Source organism: Lagenorhynchus albirostris, chromosome 18 (genome assembly GCF_949774975.1).
Source record: "Lagenorhynchus albirostris chromosome 18, mLagAlb1.1, whole genome shotgun sequence".
Classification (NCBI taxonomy): domain Eukaryota; kingdom Metazoa; phylum Chordata; class Mammalia; order Artiodactyla; family Delphinidae; genus Lagenorhynchus; species Lagenorhynchus albirostris.
Window position 1 is genome coordinate 5,670,111 of NC_083112.1, and position 13,810 is coordinate 5,683,920.

Sequence of the window (13,810 nt, forward strand, 5' to 3'; positions counted from 1 at the left end):
ATAGGTATAATGAAACTATATAAAAACGGAAGGAAGAGAGAGAAGGAAGGCAGAGGTTGGTAGAGAACCATGTACTTAGATGACCGTTCAAGTCAAGGTCTGAGGCTTCGTTTTGTGTGCCAGGTTTGCACATGCTTACCGTATTATTAAGAATAATTAACTGAATAAAAGCAGGCCATGCATGGACATGAGCTCGTGATTTGAGTGTCACAAACTAAAGATTGTGGTTAATCCAATTCTGTGCACCCGTGTTCAAACAAGGTTTAATAAGTGGTTTTTTCTGTCGCTTGTCTCACTCTGATCTTTTTTATGTCTCGTGTTTACTATTAACCTTGGACTCATTTTGACTCATTTATTAATGTTGGTCTTACTGACTTTTTCCTTTCCCTTTTCCTTTCTATTCTTCATATTTCCATCAAATTAGGACTTCTCAACTCAAATCATAATTTATTTCCTGTAGATCAGTGGTTCTCAGCCAGGAATGATTTTACCCCTCATGGGTCATTGGGTCATTTGGCAACGTCTGGAACATTTTAGATTGTCACAGTTGGCAGCGGGGTGCTACTGGCTACTAGTGGGTTGAGGCCACGGATGCTGCTAAATACCCTCCAGTGCACAGGACAGTCCCCGACAGCAAAGGATTGTCTGGTCCAGTATGTCACTAGTGCTGAGCTTGAGCAACTCTGCCATAGGTTTACCGTGGTGAGCCTCAGACATTCAGTATCTTAGATCCAGTCTGTCATTCTCTATGTTCTTTGAGGGGACGTTGGGTTGAATAGAGGAAAGACACTAAAATTTTCTTTATCATTATTTTTAATGTTATTTGGTTGAACTGAGCCCCAGACTAAATATTGGGCTGAATTAAGGAGTGCATTTGTCTGGGATCTTCCGAGTTGGTTTTCTTTACTTTGATTTTTGATGCCAAACAGTGATTGAGACACCCCTGTTCCCTTTATTGGTACTTAATTTTGTGCATTTGTTAAACTGAACTAGAAACGAAGAACAGCAGAACAACAAATGAATTTTCCTGTCTATTAAGGGAAACATTTGGTTTTCAAGGTTAATATTAGGCCACATATGATTATTTCAGAGTAGACTGGGAAATGTAGGGTTAAAAGATGATTTTCCGAAAAAAGGTTAAAATCAGGATGTACAGATATAAAAAGGAGAAAGTACTAAAGATTTTATTTAAGTTGTGAGGGAGCCAATCCTGTATTACAAAACACATCATAGATGAGGAATATTGAAACAAATGTGTAAACTGTCTTTTCCACAGGGGAGGAGGGAAGTCCGTCGAGCCTTCACCAGACAGCATTGCCTATAGACGAGAATTATTTTGCAGTGCGGTATTTATCAGTTATTTACAGCTTAACAGAGGTGTAAAATATCTCCCACAGAATCAGACGCCAGAGGGTTATCCTTTAGACAGTGCACCGTTTTCCACTGAAGCACAATTGTTTTCCTTCAGTGTGTAGAATTCATGACTTGCTTAAAAGTAGACAGAGGGAGAAGGGAGTTCAGAGCATAACATTTTTAGCTTATTGTGGCCCTCACACAGTCTCTTTGTCACACTGATGCTCTGAGTACCGGTGTTTGGTGTAGTAAATTTCAAGTCCTTGTTGTTGGTCTGTTAGCTGTCTCACCGCTCTTTCCATTTGTTTTAGCTCACTGGAAGCAGTCTCATCCATCATTTTGTAGTAAACATGCCAGATCTTCTGTAAGATCTTTCCTAATATCCTTGGAACTGGCTTTCCTTTCCATGGCTTTGTATTTCCATGTGTAGTGGTTCTCAAAGCACGTGACCCAACAGCAACTTTTCATTATCACCTGGGAACTTGTTAGAATTGCAAATCCTTGGGCCCTGGTTTAGACCTACTTGCTGACTCAAAACTCTGGGCATGGGACCCAGCAAACTGTGTTTTAACAAGCCTCTAGGTAATTCTGAAGGGTGCTAGAGTTTAAGAACCAGTGCCATGGTGAATTGTACTTTTTTAAAAGCTATTTTGCTTGGTACTGTATTGTTTTATGTAAATCTCAATCCTTTTTCTCTAAGCCTCTTGATAAGAACCCGTATTTCATTAATATGTGTTCACTAATACATAGTGGATACTCAATATATTTTTACTAATTTGAAATTAATTCCCTTATTAAGTGCTCCTTATCAAAAAACTAGGAAACAACATTTATTCATCATTTGTTTCTTTGTGGAAATTGAACTGATTGTTCAAATAAAAAATAGTAAGTGGGCAAAAGTTACAGCTATATTCACTTGTGTGTATATTTCCCTTATACCGCCTTTCTTCCATAGAACATGCCTTGACCTTGGTTTGAAAGTTAACAATGAATTGATGTTTGTTTTTCACTACGGCCAAAATTCGATCTAGGGGTTAAGAGCACAAGACTACGGAATCAGAATCCTGGGTTTGCATCTCAACTATCTCTCTAGATGTGTGATTTTCACTTTCCTTGTTTATGAAATAGGGAATCCTATCTCATAGAATTGTTTCAAGAACTAAGAGATAATGAGCGTAAATATTTGGTAAAGGCAGAGGGGTCATTTTGGACCTGTCTTCTGGACATTTCTTAATGACGTTTCACTTGTATTTCTTAATAGGAAATACAAGGGAACATGGCAGGCATAGTGGTAAAGCTGTTTCAGTTTTTTTCTTTTGTGTTTTGCTAGGTATTCAAACTGTGCTATTCCAATGAATGGTTTGAGAGTTTGATACAGATTGCTATATTTGTACATATAAATTGATATACATACACAGACATATTACATATACACTCCAGTTTATTGTTATTTGTTTTCAGTTTCTTTAAAAAAGAATTTCATATACTTAACACCATTGTCTAAATATGTTTTTACAAAATAAGATGCTTAAAGACAAAAACTGTCTTGATTTTTATTTTACATCAGAATCAGAAATGGTTAATATCTCATAAGTGATAATGCGAATTGTTTCTAACAGCTGAGAAACAAGAGTGGTGTGCTATTATAAAAGACAAATATTTTTGAGTGCATGAAATCTAGTTGTTCTTTTGTTGTTTTATAATGCCTGTTTTTATTGATAGTGAGATGAGTGTGTCCTATAGAATTGTTATAAATGTTGACACTGTTCTAGAATACAGTGTGTTTGATATCTGGTTTATAGAGTTGGTTTCTTCTTCATTACTTTGAGATCTGAGAGATTTGTGAATGTCTGCAAGTTAAAGTCATCTTCTTATGAATTACTCTAGCAGTCCCTACAGAAGTTGACAGCTACCATAGCCTGTTCCCTCTAGAACCACTGCCACCACCCAACCGGATACAGAAATCAAGTAATTTTGGATACATTACGTCCTGCTACAAAGCTGTAAATAGCAAAGATGATCTGCCTTATTGCCTTCGGAGGATACATGGTAAGGAAGATAAATTATCCTCTTTTAGGAGCATATTAGTGAGGCTAAGATTATTCATAGATTCCTAAGTGAGTTTATTTAACATGAATTTAAAGGATAATACATATATTATTTCATTTGGAAATTAGTATTTCATAAGTGATGTATAACATGGCTTTTTCTGCACATTTCTTTTTTAAAAAATTTATTTATTTTTGGCTGCGTTGGGTCTTTGTTGCCGCGTGCAGGCTTTCTCTGGTTGTGGCGAGCGGGGGCTACTCTTTGTTGCGGTGTGTGGTCTTCTCATTGCGGTGGCTTCTCTTGTTGCGGAGCACGGGCTCTAGGCGCGGGCTTCAGTAGTTGTGGCTTGCGGGCTCTAGAGCTCAGGCTCAGTAGTTGTGGCGCACGGGCTTGGTTGCTCCGTGGCACGTGGGATCTTCCCGGACCAGGGCTCGAACCCATGTCCCCTGCACTGGCAGGCGGATTCTTAACCACTGTGCCACCAGGGAAGCCCTCTGCACATTTCTGATGAAATAAGGGGGAGATGTCATTTACAGGTTAGCAGAAAGAAACTTTTTTCTTTTTTCAGGTTTTCGTCTTGTTAACACAAAGTGCATGGTATTGGTGGACATGTGGAAGAAAATCCAGCACTCAAATATCGTGACCTTGCGTGAAGTGTTTACCACTAAAGCTTTTGCAGAGCCTTGTGAGTGACTTGTAATGGTCTTTTTGCTAGTGGGCTTCATTATTTGAAGCCAGATTGCAGTAATGAGTGTTTGTGTTTTATTTTAAGCTCTTGTGTTTGCATATGATTTCCACGCTGGAGGAGAGACTATGATGAGCAGACACTTCAATGACCCTAATGCGGATGCCTATTTCACAAAGAGAAAGTGGGGTAAGAAAAAGATTCAAGCAAGCTGTGTTTGACAGATGCCTTTGCTCTGTGGAAGAGTAGTTTTGTATTTTAAAACACATGTAAATTTAGCCCTGTAATCATTCAGCGTAAAGACCCTATTGCATTTAAAAAAGAAATACCTTAAAGAAATGGAGTCAATATGTAACAATAGGAAATAACATGTTACGTACATGTATAGACTGAGATGAAGGTGGGTTATGAAAGACTCGTGTAAATACCTGAAATTTAAGTAGCTGAGAATACGATAAAAGGCTTTTTTTCCTCTTAAAATTTTTTTTCTTTAAAAAATATAATGCTTTCTGGGGCTTCCCTGGTGGCACAGTGGTTCAGAGTCCGCCTGCCGAGGCAGGGGACGCGGGTTCGTGCCCCGGTCCGGGAAGATCCCACATGCCATGGAGCGGCTGGGCCCGTGAGCCATGGCCACTGAGCCTGCGCGTCCGGAGCCTGTGCTCCGCAACGGGAGAGGCCACAACAGTGAGAGGCCCGCGTACCACAAAAAAAAAAAAAAAAAAAAAAAATTATAATATAATGCTTTCTGAATAAAGATGGTTTGGAAAATTCAGTAAATTGAAAAGTAATCCCTGTAACTTCACCACCCAAAGCACGTCTCTTGGTATATTTCTTTCTAGTCTTGGTTTTTTGTTGTGTTTTGTTTTGTTTTGCATACTCCAGTGTGCCGGTGTGTCATTTATCAATATGTAATTATTTCCCTAAACAAATGCTTTTGCTTGAAGGTGGGATTCTGTGTTCCTTAAGGAGCTAGTCTTCAAAATAAATTTTCAGGTAACTTTTACTTAAATGGGGAATATTTTCTTTTTTTGCCCCTTTCTAATATTTACTTAAAGAATTGTTTTTTAGTTCAAATATTGCAAAGAACCAAAATATTTTAATTACATCCTAACAAATGATTATTAAAGGGTAAGTTGTTTCAGAGTAAAAATAAATCCATTTTGTTGTGTCTATTAATTAGTTTATGTTTTGGGGTCAAGAAAAATGTATGTATCATTTTCTTGTATGGGGGCAGGAAAGAAACATTACATTCTTGGCAGTGGTTTTTAATTTGTTAAAGATTTTCCTGAATATGTCCTGAGAGGAAGTAAGGAGTCCACATTCCAGTATCTTTAGGATCATGACTCCTTTAAGAACTGGCATTATGGATAAAAAATGTATTCTGTTTACTTGTAACTGTGCTTTCTGACAGTTGAAAGAAGAAAGCTGTGGTTACATGGCTGTTTCACATTAAAAATCTGGTCACATAGTGTGGTCATTTGTTTCCTTTTGCCATGTCATCTGTAGCACATACATAATTTTGTTGAAGGGGATGTGGTGTAACTTTTCCTACAGATGAATATAGCTGTAGTTGTTCAAGTTTATTTTAGTAATAACACCTGTGAAGTGACTGTTGGCTTTAATTTACAGCTGGGTTTCTCAGCCTCAGCACTGCTGACATTTGGGGCTGGATAATTATTTGTGCGGGGCCGTTCTGGGCATCGCTGGGTGTTCAGCTGCATCCCCGCCATCTACCCACTAGATGCCAGGAGCAGCCCCTCCTCCAGTTGTGACACCAAAAATATCTCTAGGTACCTCCAAATGTCCCTGAGGGGGCAACACGGACCCCTGTTGAGAACCACTGATTTATAGCACTCCTTTCCAGTTTTTTTTTTTTTTTTAAATCTTAATTCTGTTTTTTGGTGTTGGCTGACTGTTTGATATATTATGTTTACATTTTCCTAGGAATCAGTTCTTTTTCTAGTATTGTTTGAATGGTAGTAACTTACCTAAATGTACCATATATACTTTAATTTACAACAATTTATATAATACAAGGCAATCCTCTGTTTTCCCAATATGAATATTAAAAAAAGAAGGAAAAAAGAGCCAGTGTTTGTGTAAACTTATAGAGACATAAATGGAAGTATAATGCTTTCTTATACTATTTAATTTGTTAATTTAAAACAAACTAAAAAATCGCATATTGTAATAAATATTCTAACAAGAAAGTGGCAGTAATAATAGCGCACCGTGTAGGGCCTGTGATAAGAGGGTTAAAATGCCATAATGTGGGTAAAGTAACTAGACAGCCTCTGGCACACAGTATGCACTAAATATTTGCTGTGAATACGTAGCTATAAACATTTGCTATAAATACTTCTTTTCCTTATTACCACACTTATTAAATAGTTTTATTTAAACTCTTCGTGGTTGTCTTTGATGTTGTCTTGACATTTATCACTAGAGCTACTTTTTGAGTCATCTGTCACTGTTTTCCAGATGGTATTATCTTTAGTTCTGTCTAAATTGAGGGATAGCAGTTTCTGAATTTTGTGTTTGCTCTTCCTTATTTGCTATTTATTATCTCCACAATTAACTATTTAACTGTGTTGCTTTTATAACTGATTCAGAAAAGGTTTGTTTACAACCATATGAACACTTGGATTTATAAAGTCATATTCCCTGAAATAATTACAAAATCAAGATTAAATTTATACGGCTTCTTTTCTGCTGATTAACAGTGACCCAGAAAGTAGTATCAAGAAGCACTTAACAAGAGTTGATAGAATCAAAAGGATTACTTTTCGTGGTAGACCAGATCATTTTTGTGTTTCTTCATTACACATAAATGACCTTCAGTGTTTTACATTTATGTTTTCTGTGAATTGGATGTCATTTCATCTAACTGACTTGGCTATAATAGGGGAGGCTGAGCAGTATGAGGAGAATAAGAAAACACTCAACATAAATGATGGTAGAGACTTTTGTTTCCCTCAAGCCACAGGTGTGTAGTTGCCACACACCTGAATGGTAGTATAGGCAAGGGTTAGCCACACTTTAAGAAAAATAATCTCTGCAGTTCCTGTTTTTAATCTGAGCTCATTTATTTGGCTCACAATTAAGTATAAATTCTTACTTTAAATAATTTTTGTGCAATAATTATAATGGTCACAGAAAAGAGAAGCTCAGTGAGAGAGCTCTGCTGCTGCTAACAATATAAAGGTATAATATCATAAATAAGAAAATTTGGGTTTGTTTCTTAAATTCTTCTTGCTTTGCATGTTTTAGTCTTTTAGTTAATTATTTAAATGAAGATGCCATTTTTTATTTGCTTTTATAGGTCAACACGATGGACCATTGCCCAGACAGCATGCTGGATTACTGCCAGAATCTCTTATTTGGGCATATATTGTCCAGCTGAGCTCTGCATTGCGTACCATTCATACAGCAGGTTTGGCATGTCGAGTTATGGACCCAACAAAGATTCTGATAACTGGCAAAACAAGGTACTAGCATTTTGAGTTTTGGCTTCTTTATTGAGCATCTAACCTATGACAGCTTAGTAAGCATAGCATGATGATTTGTTTTAATTCTACCTTTTCATATATTCCATCCAGAAGAACTGCCGTGACTTTGAGTTCATTTGTAAGTTTTCTTAAAATGTTGAATTCTTAATAAGATGCCTGGGTATTAACCAAGATCGTGTGAGGGTTTGGGAGGTATGTATGGTTAAGGTTGGGGGGATAGCAAACAGTGTCAGTACAACTTTTCTGTGTACAACTGTGGTTCTCACATTTTGTCACGAGTCCCAATATTCTGGAGGGCTTAGCACAGGCTGTTGGGCTCCACCCCCAGTGTTCTCATTCAGGAAGTCTGGGGCGGGGCCTTAGAATTTGCATTTCTAACAAGTGCCTGGGTGACTGATGCTGTTGCTGCTGATTGGGTTTCATGCTTTGAGAACCAGTGATAAAGGGTTAAGTAACACAGACCTTGACTTCACTAGAGTTTTATTTGAGTTGCTGAAATTTTGAGAGTTGTCTTGGGTAGCATAGCATAAAGAGCTTAAGGTCTAGTACCAGGTTACCTGGGTTCATATCCTGGCTCTGTTAGTTACTTAATTAACATCTATGTGTTCAACAGTCTGTGAGACAGGTACTATTATTATCTCCATTTTCCATATTTGTAAGGTACCTGCCTCATAAGATTATTGGGAGGATCAAATGAATTACTACATATGAAATGCTTTGAATGTGCCTAGTACATGTTAAGAAGCTAACTAGTTCTCTTTTCATGAATAACTAATAAAGAAGCAGCTCGGTTTGGTGAAAAGACCACTGGCCTGGTAGTCAAAAGATGTGTTATAGTCCTGGCTTTATCCATTTCTGACTTTTATAACCATAGGCCTATCACTTGATGTCTGTGATGTCATCTCTAAAATGGTGATTGATAGAGGTTATGGGGGGTAGGACAGGAGGTAAGACTGGATAGGATTCTGAGATCCCTCCTAATATCATAAGAAATGTTCAATTTCCAGTAGTATATAATTTTTTTTAAATCTCATTTTAATTATTTTCTTTAAATTTTCTGGTCTTTAAAGGTTGCGAGTAAATTGTGTTGGAGTTTTTGATGTTTTAACATTTGATAACAGTCAGAATAATAATCCATTGGCATTAATGGCTCAATACCAGGTGAGTGAGAATTAACATGGATACTTAATAACTTAAGGCTTGATTTTTTTTTTAAGATAAATTTTGTTTATTTTAAAGTTTTTCAGGGTTTTAAGTCTAGATTTCAGTTTATGCTGGGGGTGGTCTCTATGCAAACTTTGAATGTGTATTTTCTTAATCCCTGTGCTGTGTTTAGTATAGAGCCCTTATACGTTGGCATGTACAGAATTAATGACAGTGTCAGAGACTCCAGCTGTTTGAATGAAAATGCATTTATTTGACAAGGAAATTTGTCCTCAGCATAGACTAAAACATTAATTAGTGAGCTGAATGAAATATATTAAATGACATTTTACCTTTTTTCACTTTTTAGTGTGTTAAAATCACACCTGTTATTTTTACTTTTAGAATAGTTGTCCCACTATCAATCCAAAATTTTTATTTTCAAAGGAAAATTTTTGTATTGCTGTTTTCTAAATGATTTTTTTTCTTTTGCTTAACCAAAGCCTATCACTCACTTCTTGTACATTATTAGAATTTGGTTATAGTCTGACTTCATCATAATATTGTGGACTTAGGTCCCATTTTGTTCTTAGCTATTTAGTTTTTATTTCTTGATTAACACAATGTGTAGCAGAGTAAGAACCTACCTCTGCAAGGAGCATTAAGTGTAGTTGCTTTTGCTTCAATTACCCTGTGCAAGTAATGTAGCTATTTAAAGTAAATACTTCGTATCATTCAGTTTGTATTCATATTTTTTGGAGGGTATGCAGTTGTCATTTTAAGACAATGTTAGTTTCTTTCATGTAAGAAATCTTTGTTGTTTCTGAACATGTATTAACTTACAGAGGTTTGATGTAAGGCAGAATCTCTTGTTTACATGGAGAAGCAAGGAGGAGAATACCTTCCCTTCCCACTGTCCTTCTCATTTCATTCTCTTTTCTTGAAATCTTTGAAAGATTTAAGTTCACTTTATGAGACAGAATTTCAGAACAAAAGGAAAGGCCAGAAGGAGAAGTAGAGTCCAGGTAGTTTTTAGTATTACAGTTGATTCATGCATAAACCTCTTCCTTTGCTACTGGACCGTGGACAGTGCAGTCCCCAGACTTAGAGCCACTCATCACATTCAGTTGTATGCAGCCTTTACCCAGCTTCTTCCCCTCTGCTGGTGCCCACCTACCCCCAGCAGCAGCCAAGCTGTTCTGGTTGGTAGCGCCATCTAGTGGGATCTCCATGGAAGAAACTGGCTACCCACCCTCCCAGCCCCCAGCCCCCAGCCCCCAGCCCTAGCAGCTTTCTTCTGCAGAAGGGAATTTGCTCCCTCTTTCTTATCCAGGTTGGTTGTTTCTTAGCTGGTTTCCTGCTTATCTTCTGTCTTATACTTAGTGCCTAACTAATTGGCTCTGAAAATTTTTCTTCATAATCTTTGTGCTCCTGAAAGTGACTGGTTATTGACTGTTAAAATACTAGTGATCTTTATATATCCAGGAAAATAATATTAAACTTTTAAAGAGAAATCAGACATTATTTAGAACCAGTGCCATCAACCTCTATTGCAAGTATTTGGAAACCCCATGTTTCCAGTTTTGTTTTTTACGTGCAGTCTCACGGTATCTCTTCAGTCTTTTCTATTCTGAATAGTTCCTTTTTCTTTTTAATTACTTGTATAAGATAAGACTAGTTTGATTTTGTTTTTCTGTGAGTATCACGTCAGTGTTGTTTTCCATTTTTTATTTGCAAATGTCCGTTATTGGAGTTATATTATGGGTTGTGTAGTTAGTTACCTTGAAAAACAACTCTTCATAAGAAAAAATAATCCCAGAGTTTCAAAACAAATAACTTTAAAGTAAGGATTTGGGGCAACTTGGTAAGTTAGGAACTGCCTTCATTCATAAACTTGGGCTACTTTCAACCAGTTGTCACCCTCCCTTTATTTTTCAGCGGTAAAAGTTGTATCAGGTTTTCTTTTCTTTCCTTTTTTTTTTTTTTTGGAGTGGGTATATATGTGTAGATTTTCCATGTAGCTTATATAGTAAGGTAAAGGAGAGAATTAAAGGTAGTCCCAAACGGGGGATTGTGATTTCACAGAGAAGAGGGTACATGAGAAAGGAGTGCATTGTTTCTTGTAGTCTATTTTTCATAGTCTGTTTCAGACACGTGAATAGAGACTGACTTTCAGTAAAATGGACATAAATAGAGCCATAGATAGAATCAGAGAAAAATCAAGAAGTCAAGAATCAGGAAGAAACTGAAAATGAGTTGGGGGGAAAACCTCCAGAATTCAACAAATGGGGGGCAAAGCCAGATGGAGGTAAGAAGCAAAATAACAAATGGAAAATTATTTAGCTGGGAAATAAGGAAAGGAGAGTTACTGAGTTTTTACGATGTTAAACTCTCTTAATTAAGCAGGACTTCATTAACCTCTCTTATTTAAAAAGATCAGTTCTAATTTAGTCTGGATTATGAGACATGTATACTCTATTTCTAAAAGTGGGTATTCCCACCGTGAGTCAGCTTCAGAAAGGTGGCGTTTACACTCAGAATCAGATGGCCTTATTTTTTATACCCATAACAGTCCTTCAGCTGTCCTGCACTTTGGTTTTCCTATCTCATAACAGGGAATAACGGAATGTTCTAGGTGGGAGGTTTAGTTATAGCATCAATTCAGGGTGGAGCTAAACTGAAGATTTTACTGTTTGAGGGTTGGGAAGCTGTGTGTTGCTACATGCTGCTGAAATACTTAAACAATAACAAGCTTAACTTTGCTGATGACATTGGACTGAAACACTTGTAGAAATTTACAGTTAGCTTTTACGTGTACTGATTTCTCTCGATCAGCATTTTTAGGATTTCATTAATATAACTGTGAATGTTTTCCTTGATCTTGAGAATGACCGTGAGGAACCCTTCCTGAATTCAGTCACGGCAGAGCCATCCGGAGAACAGAAACGCCACAGTATTTGCGCCCCTCTCCTTGTCACCCTCCCCCCTGCCAGCCTGGGCCCCTAACTCTGCCACTAATGAAGTTTCAGAGTTTCTCTGGCGTGAATCCTTGGCATCTCTTTTCCTGATAGATTCAAAGTTGTTTGTCTAATCAGTTGTTCCGCTGATTATAGGATCTCAGGCTCAGCGTCAGATTCATATGTGCTAGATTTGGATGAAGTTTTAAATTTGAACTGTTTAATGTTATCTTAATAATGGAGTTTGTTTTCCTTTTATTCTTTACTATTTGGGTAGAATGTTGTTAAGGATAGCTGTATAGTCCTAAAGTTTCATTAGTGATTGCCTTGAAATACTCACCTGATTTTGCAAATACACCATTTATAAACTTCCACGAAACCAGTGATTCTCAACCCTGGCTGCATATCTGAATCTCTTATGAAGGTTTGAAAAATACCAATACGTATATCTTGCCCCAGACTAATAACACCAGAAGAGGATGAAGGAATAGCCACTGGGTGATTTTTTGTTTGTTTTTTGAGCTTCTCAGGTGAATTTTAATGTAAAACTAGGTTTGAAAACTCCTATACTAAATCAATATTCATAAATAAACATGTATCCAATAATTCAGATGAGATCTCAGATTGTGAAGATTTATGTAAGTTTTCTGTAAAAATGACTTCAGATGATTTCATTGAACTCTGAACTACTCCATTGTCTCCTAGGCATGTGATCATTAATAGTTCACCTGCCAAGCAGGGCCACCTGGGGTTGACCGTTCTGTTTCCTGGAGTTTTAATAGGCGGTAGAGAGCTTACCTCAATTCAGCCAGCTGTCTTTTAAAAATTCTTTTTGAAGGAAAGCCTCAGAGTGGGAAATCTTTAAAAAAAAAAAAAAAAGGGTAGGAAATCAGGTGGTTACAGAGCTCAGAGATCTTTTATAGTATAAAACGGTCTGTTTGGAAACAACGGCAGATGGAATGTCATGGGGGTTTGCAACATTGTCAGTGTCTAGGGAACCTACTCTGAAATCAGGTAATGCTGCTGCTGTGTTTGGAATAAGGGAATTACTTTTCTTCAAATGAACTCTCACTATATTTTGTGCATCATGGAAAATGAGAAAAGTGCCTATCGTGAATGATCACTGTAAAGCAACTAACTATATGGTAACCAACCTCAGATTTCTTGTAATAGTAAGGATATCAGCTCTATTTAAATATAAAAATTTAGAAAAAAAATTTAAAGCAGCAGTTCTGCAGTTGGCATGTGAATTGCTTCAGGTAATGTTTCTTAAAGTATCCCCCAGAACTACCTTCATTAGAATTACCTGGGCGCTTTAAAAATGTTGGGCCTGTTCCCATACCTCCTGAATGAGAATCTGGGGTGGAGCAGCTCAGAAATGGTCTTGTTAATAAGCTCCCAGGTGACTGATAAGCTCCAATACCTGGGAACCTTGTGCTGAGTTCTTCAGCTTCTTTGTAAAGATGCTTTTTCCATGCAGGCAGTAGTGTCAGTGTATTAAATTTGTACCTATAAAAGAAAAATTAAAAGTTATATTTATTCTTTCATGTCAGCAAGCAGATCTGATATCATTAGGAAAAGTTGTGTTGGCTTTGGCTTGCAACTCTTTGGCAGGAATTCAGCGAGAGAATTTACAGAAAGCCATGGAACTGGTGACAATCAACTACTCCTCTGATCTGAAGAATCTGATTTTGTAAGTTTTAATATAATAATCATATGAGATAAGACAGATTTTTCATGAGGGCCTTTTAACAGTGATTTTATTTTAGTTTCCACTATTTAAAATCAGGCAAAACATAATTAAACAACTTTTAATTTCTTTGTTTTTATTGCTAAGTATGTATTTCTTGGAGTAAATTCATAAACCATCACTTCTCGGCCTTTTGGCTAAGATCAAGTGTAAATTCATAAACCAGTGTGTTTAAATTAGTTATTGATGTTGTAAACATTTGGCGAAAGGCTAGACCCTGTAAAGCTGCATTGGTATCTATGAGCTACATATGATCTTTTAAGTTTAAATGAATTAAAATTAAATAAAATTTAAAATTCAGGTCCTCAGTTGCACCGGCCACATTTCAAGAGCTCAGAAGCCGTATGTAGCTTCTGGCTAATAT

The 13,810-nt window shown here is 36.9% G+C and overlaps 1 protein-coding gene across 6 annotated transcripts in view; it reads left to right on the plus strand.

Moving 5' to 3' along the window:
- PAN3 (poly(A) specific ribonuclease subunit PAN3) overlaps positions 1-13,810 on the plus strand; it is a 117,844-nt gene that overhangs the window by 88,584 nt on the left and 15,450 nt on the right. For all 6 annotated transcript variants that reach the window (XM_060128680.1, XM_060128677.1, XM_060128675.1 and 3 more), the window contains 6 exons: positions 3,241-3,402; positions 3,971-4,087; positions 4,175-4,276; positions 7,410-7,575; positions 8,667-8,757; positions 13,250-13,389. In XM_060128680.1, the coding sequence (XP_059984663.1) occupies positions 3,241-3,402; positions 3,971-4,087; positions 4,175-4,276; positions 7,410-7,575; positions 8,667-8,757; positions 13,250-13,389 (778 nt within the window). The remainder of the gene's footprint in view (positions 1-3,240; positions 3,403-3,970; positions 4,088-4,174; positions 4,277-7,409; positions 7,576-8,666; positions 8,758-13,249; positions 13,390-13,810) is intronic.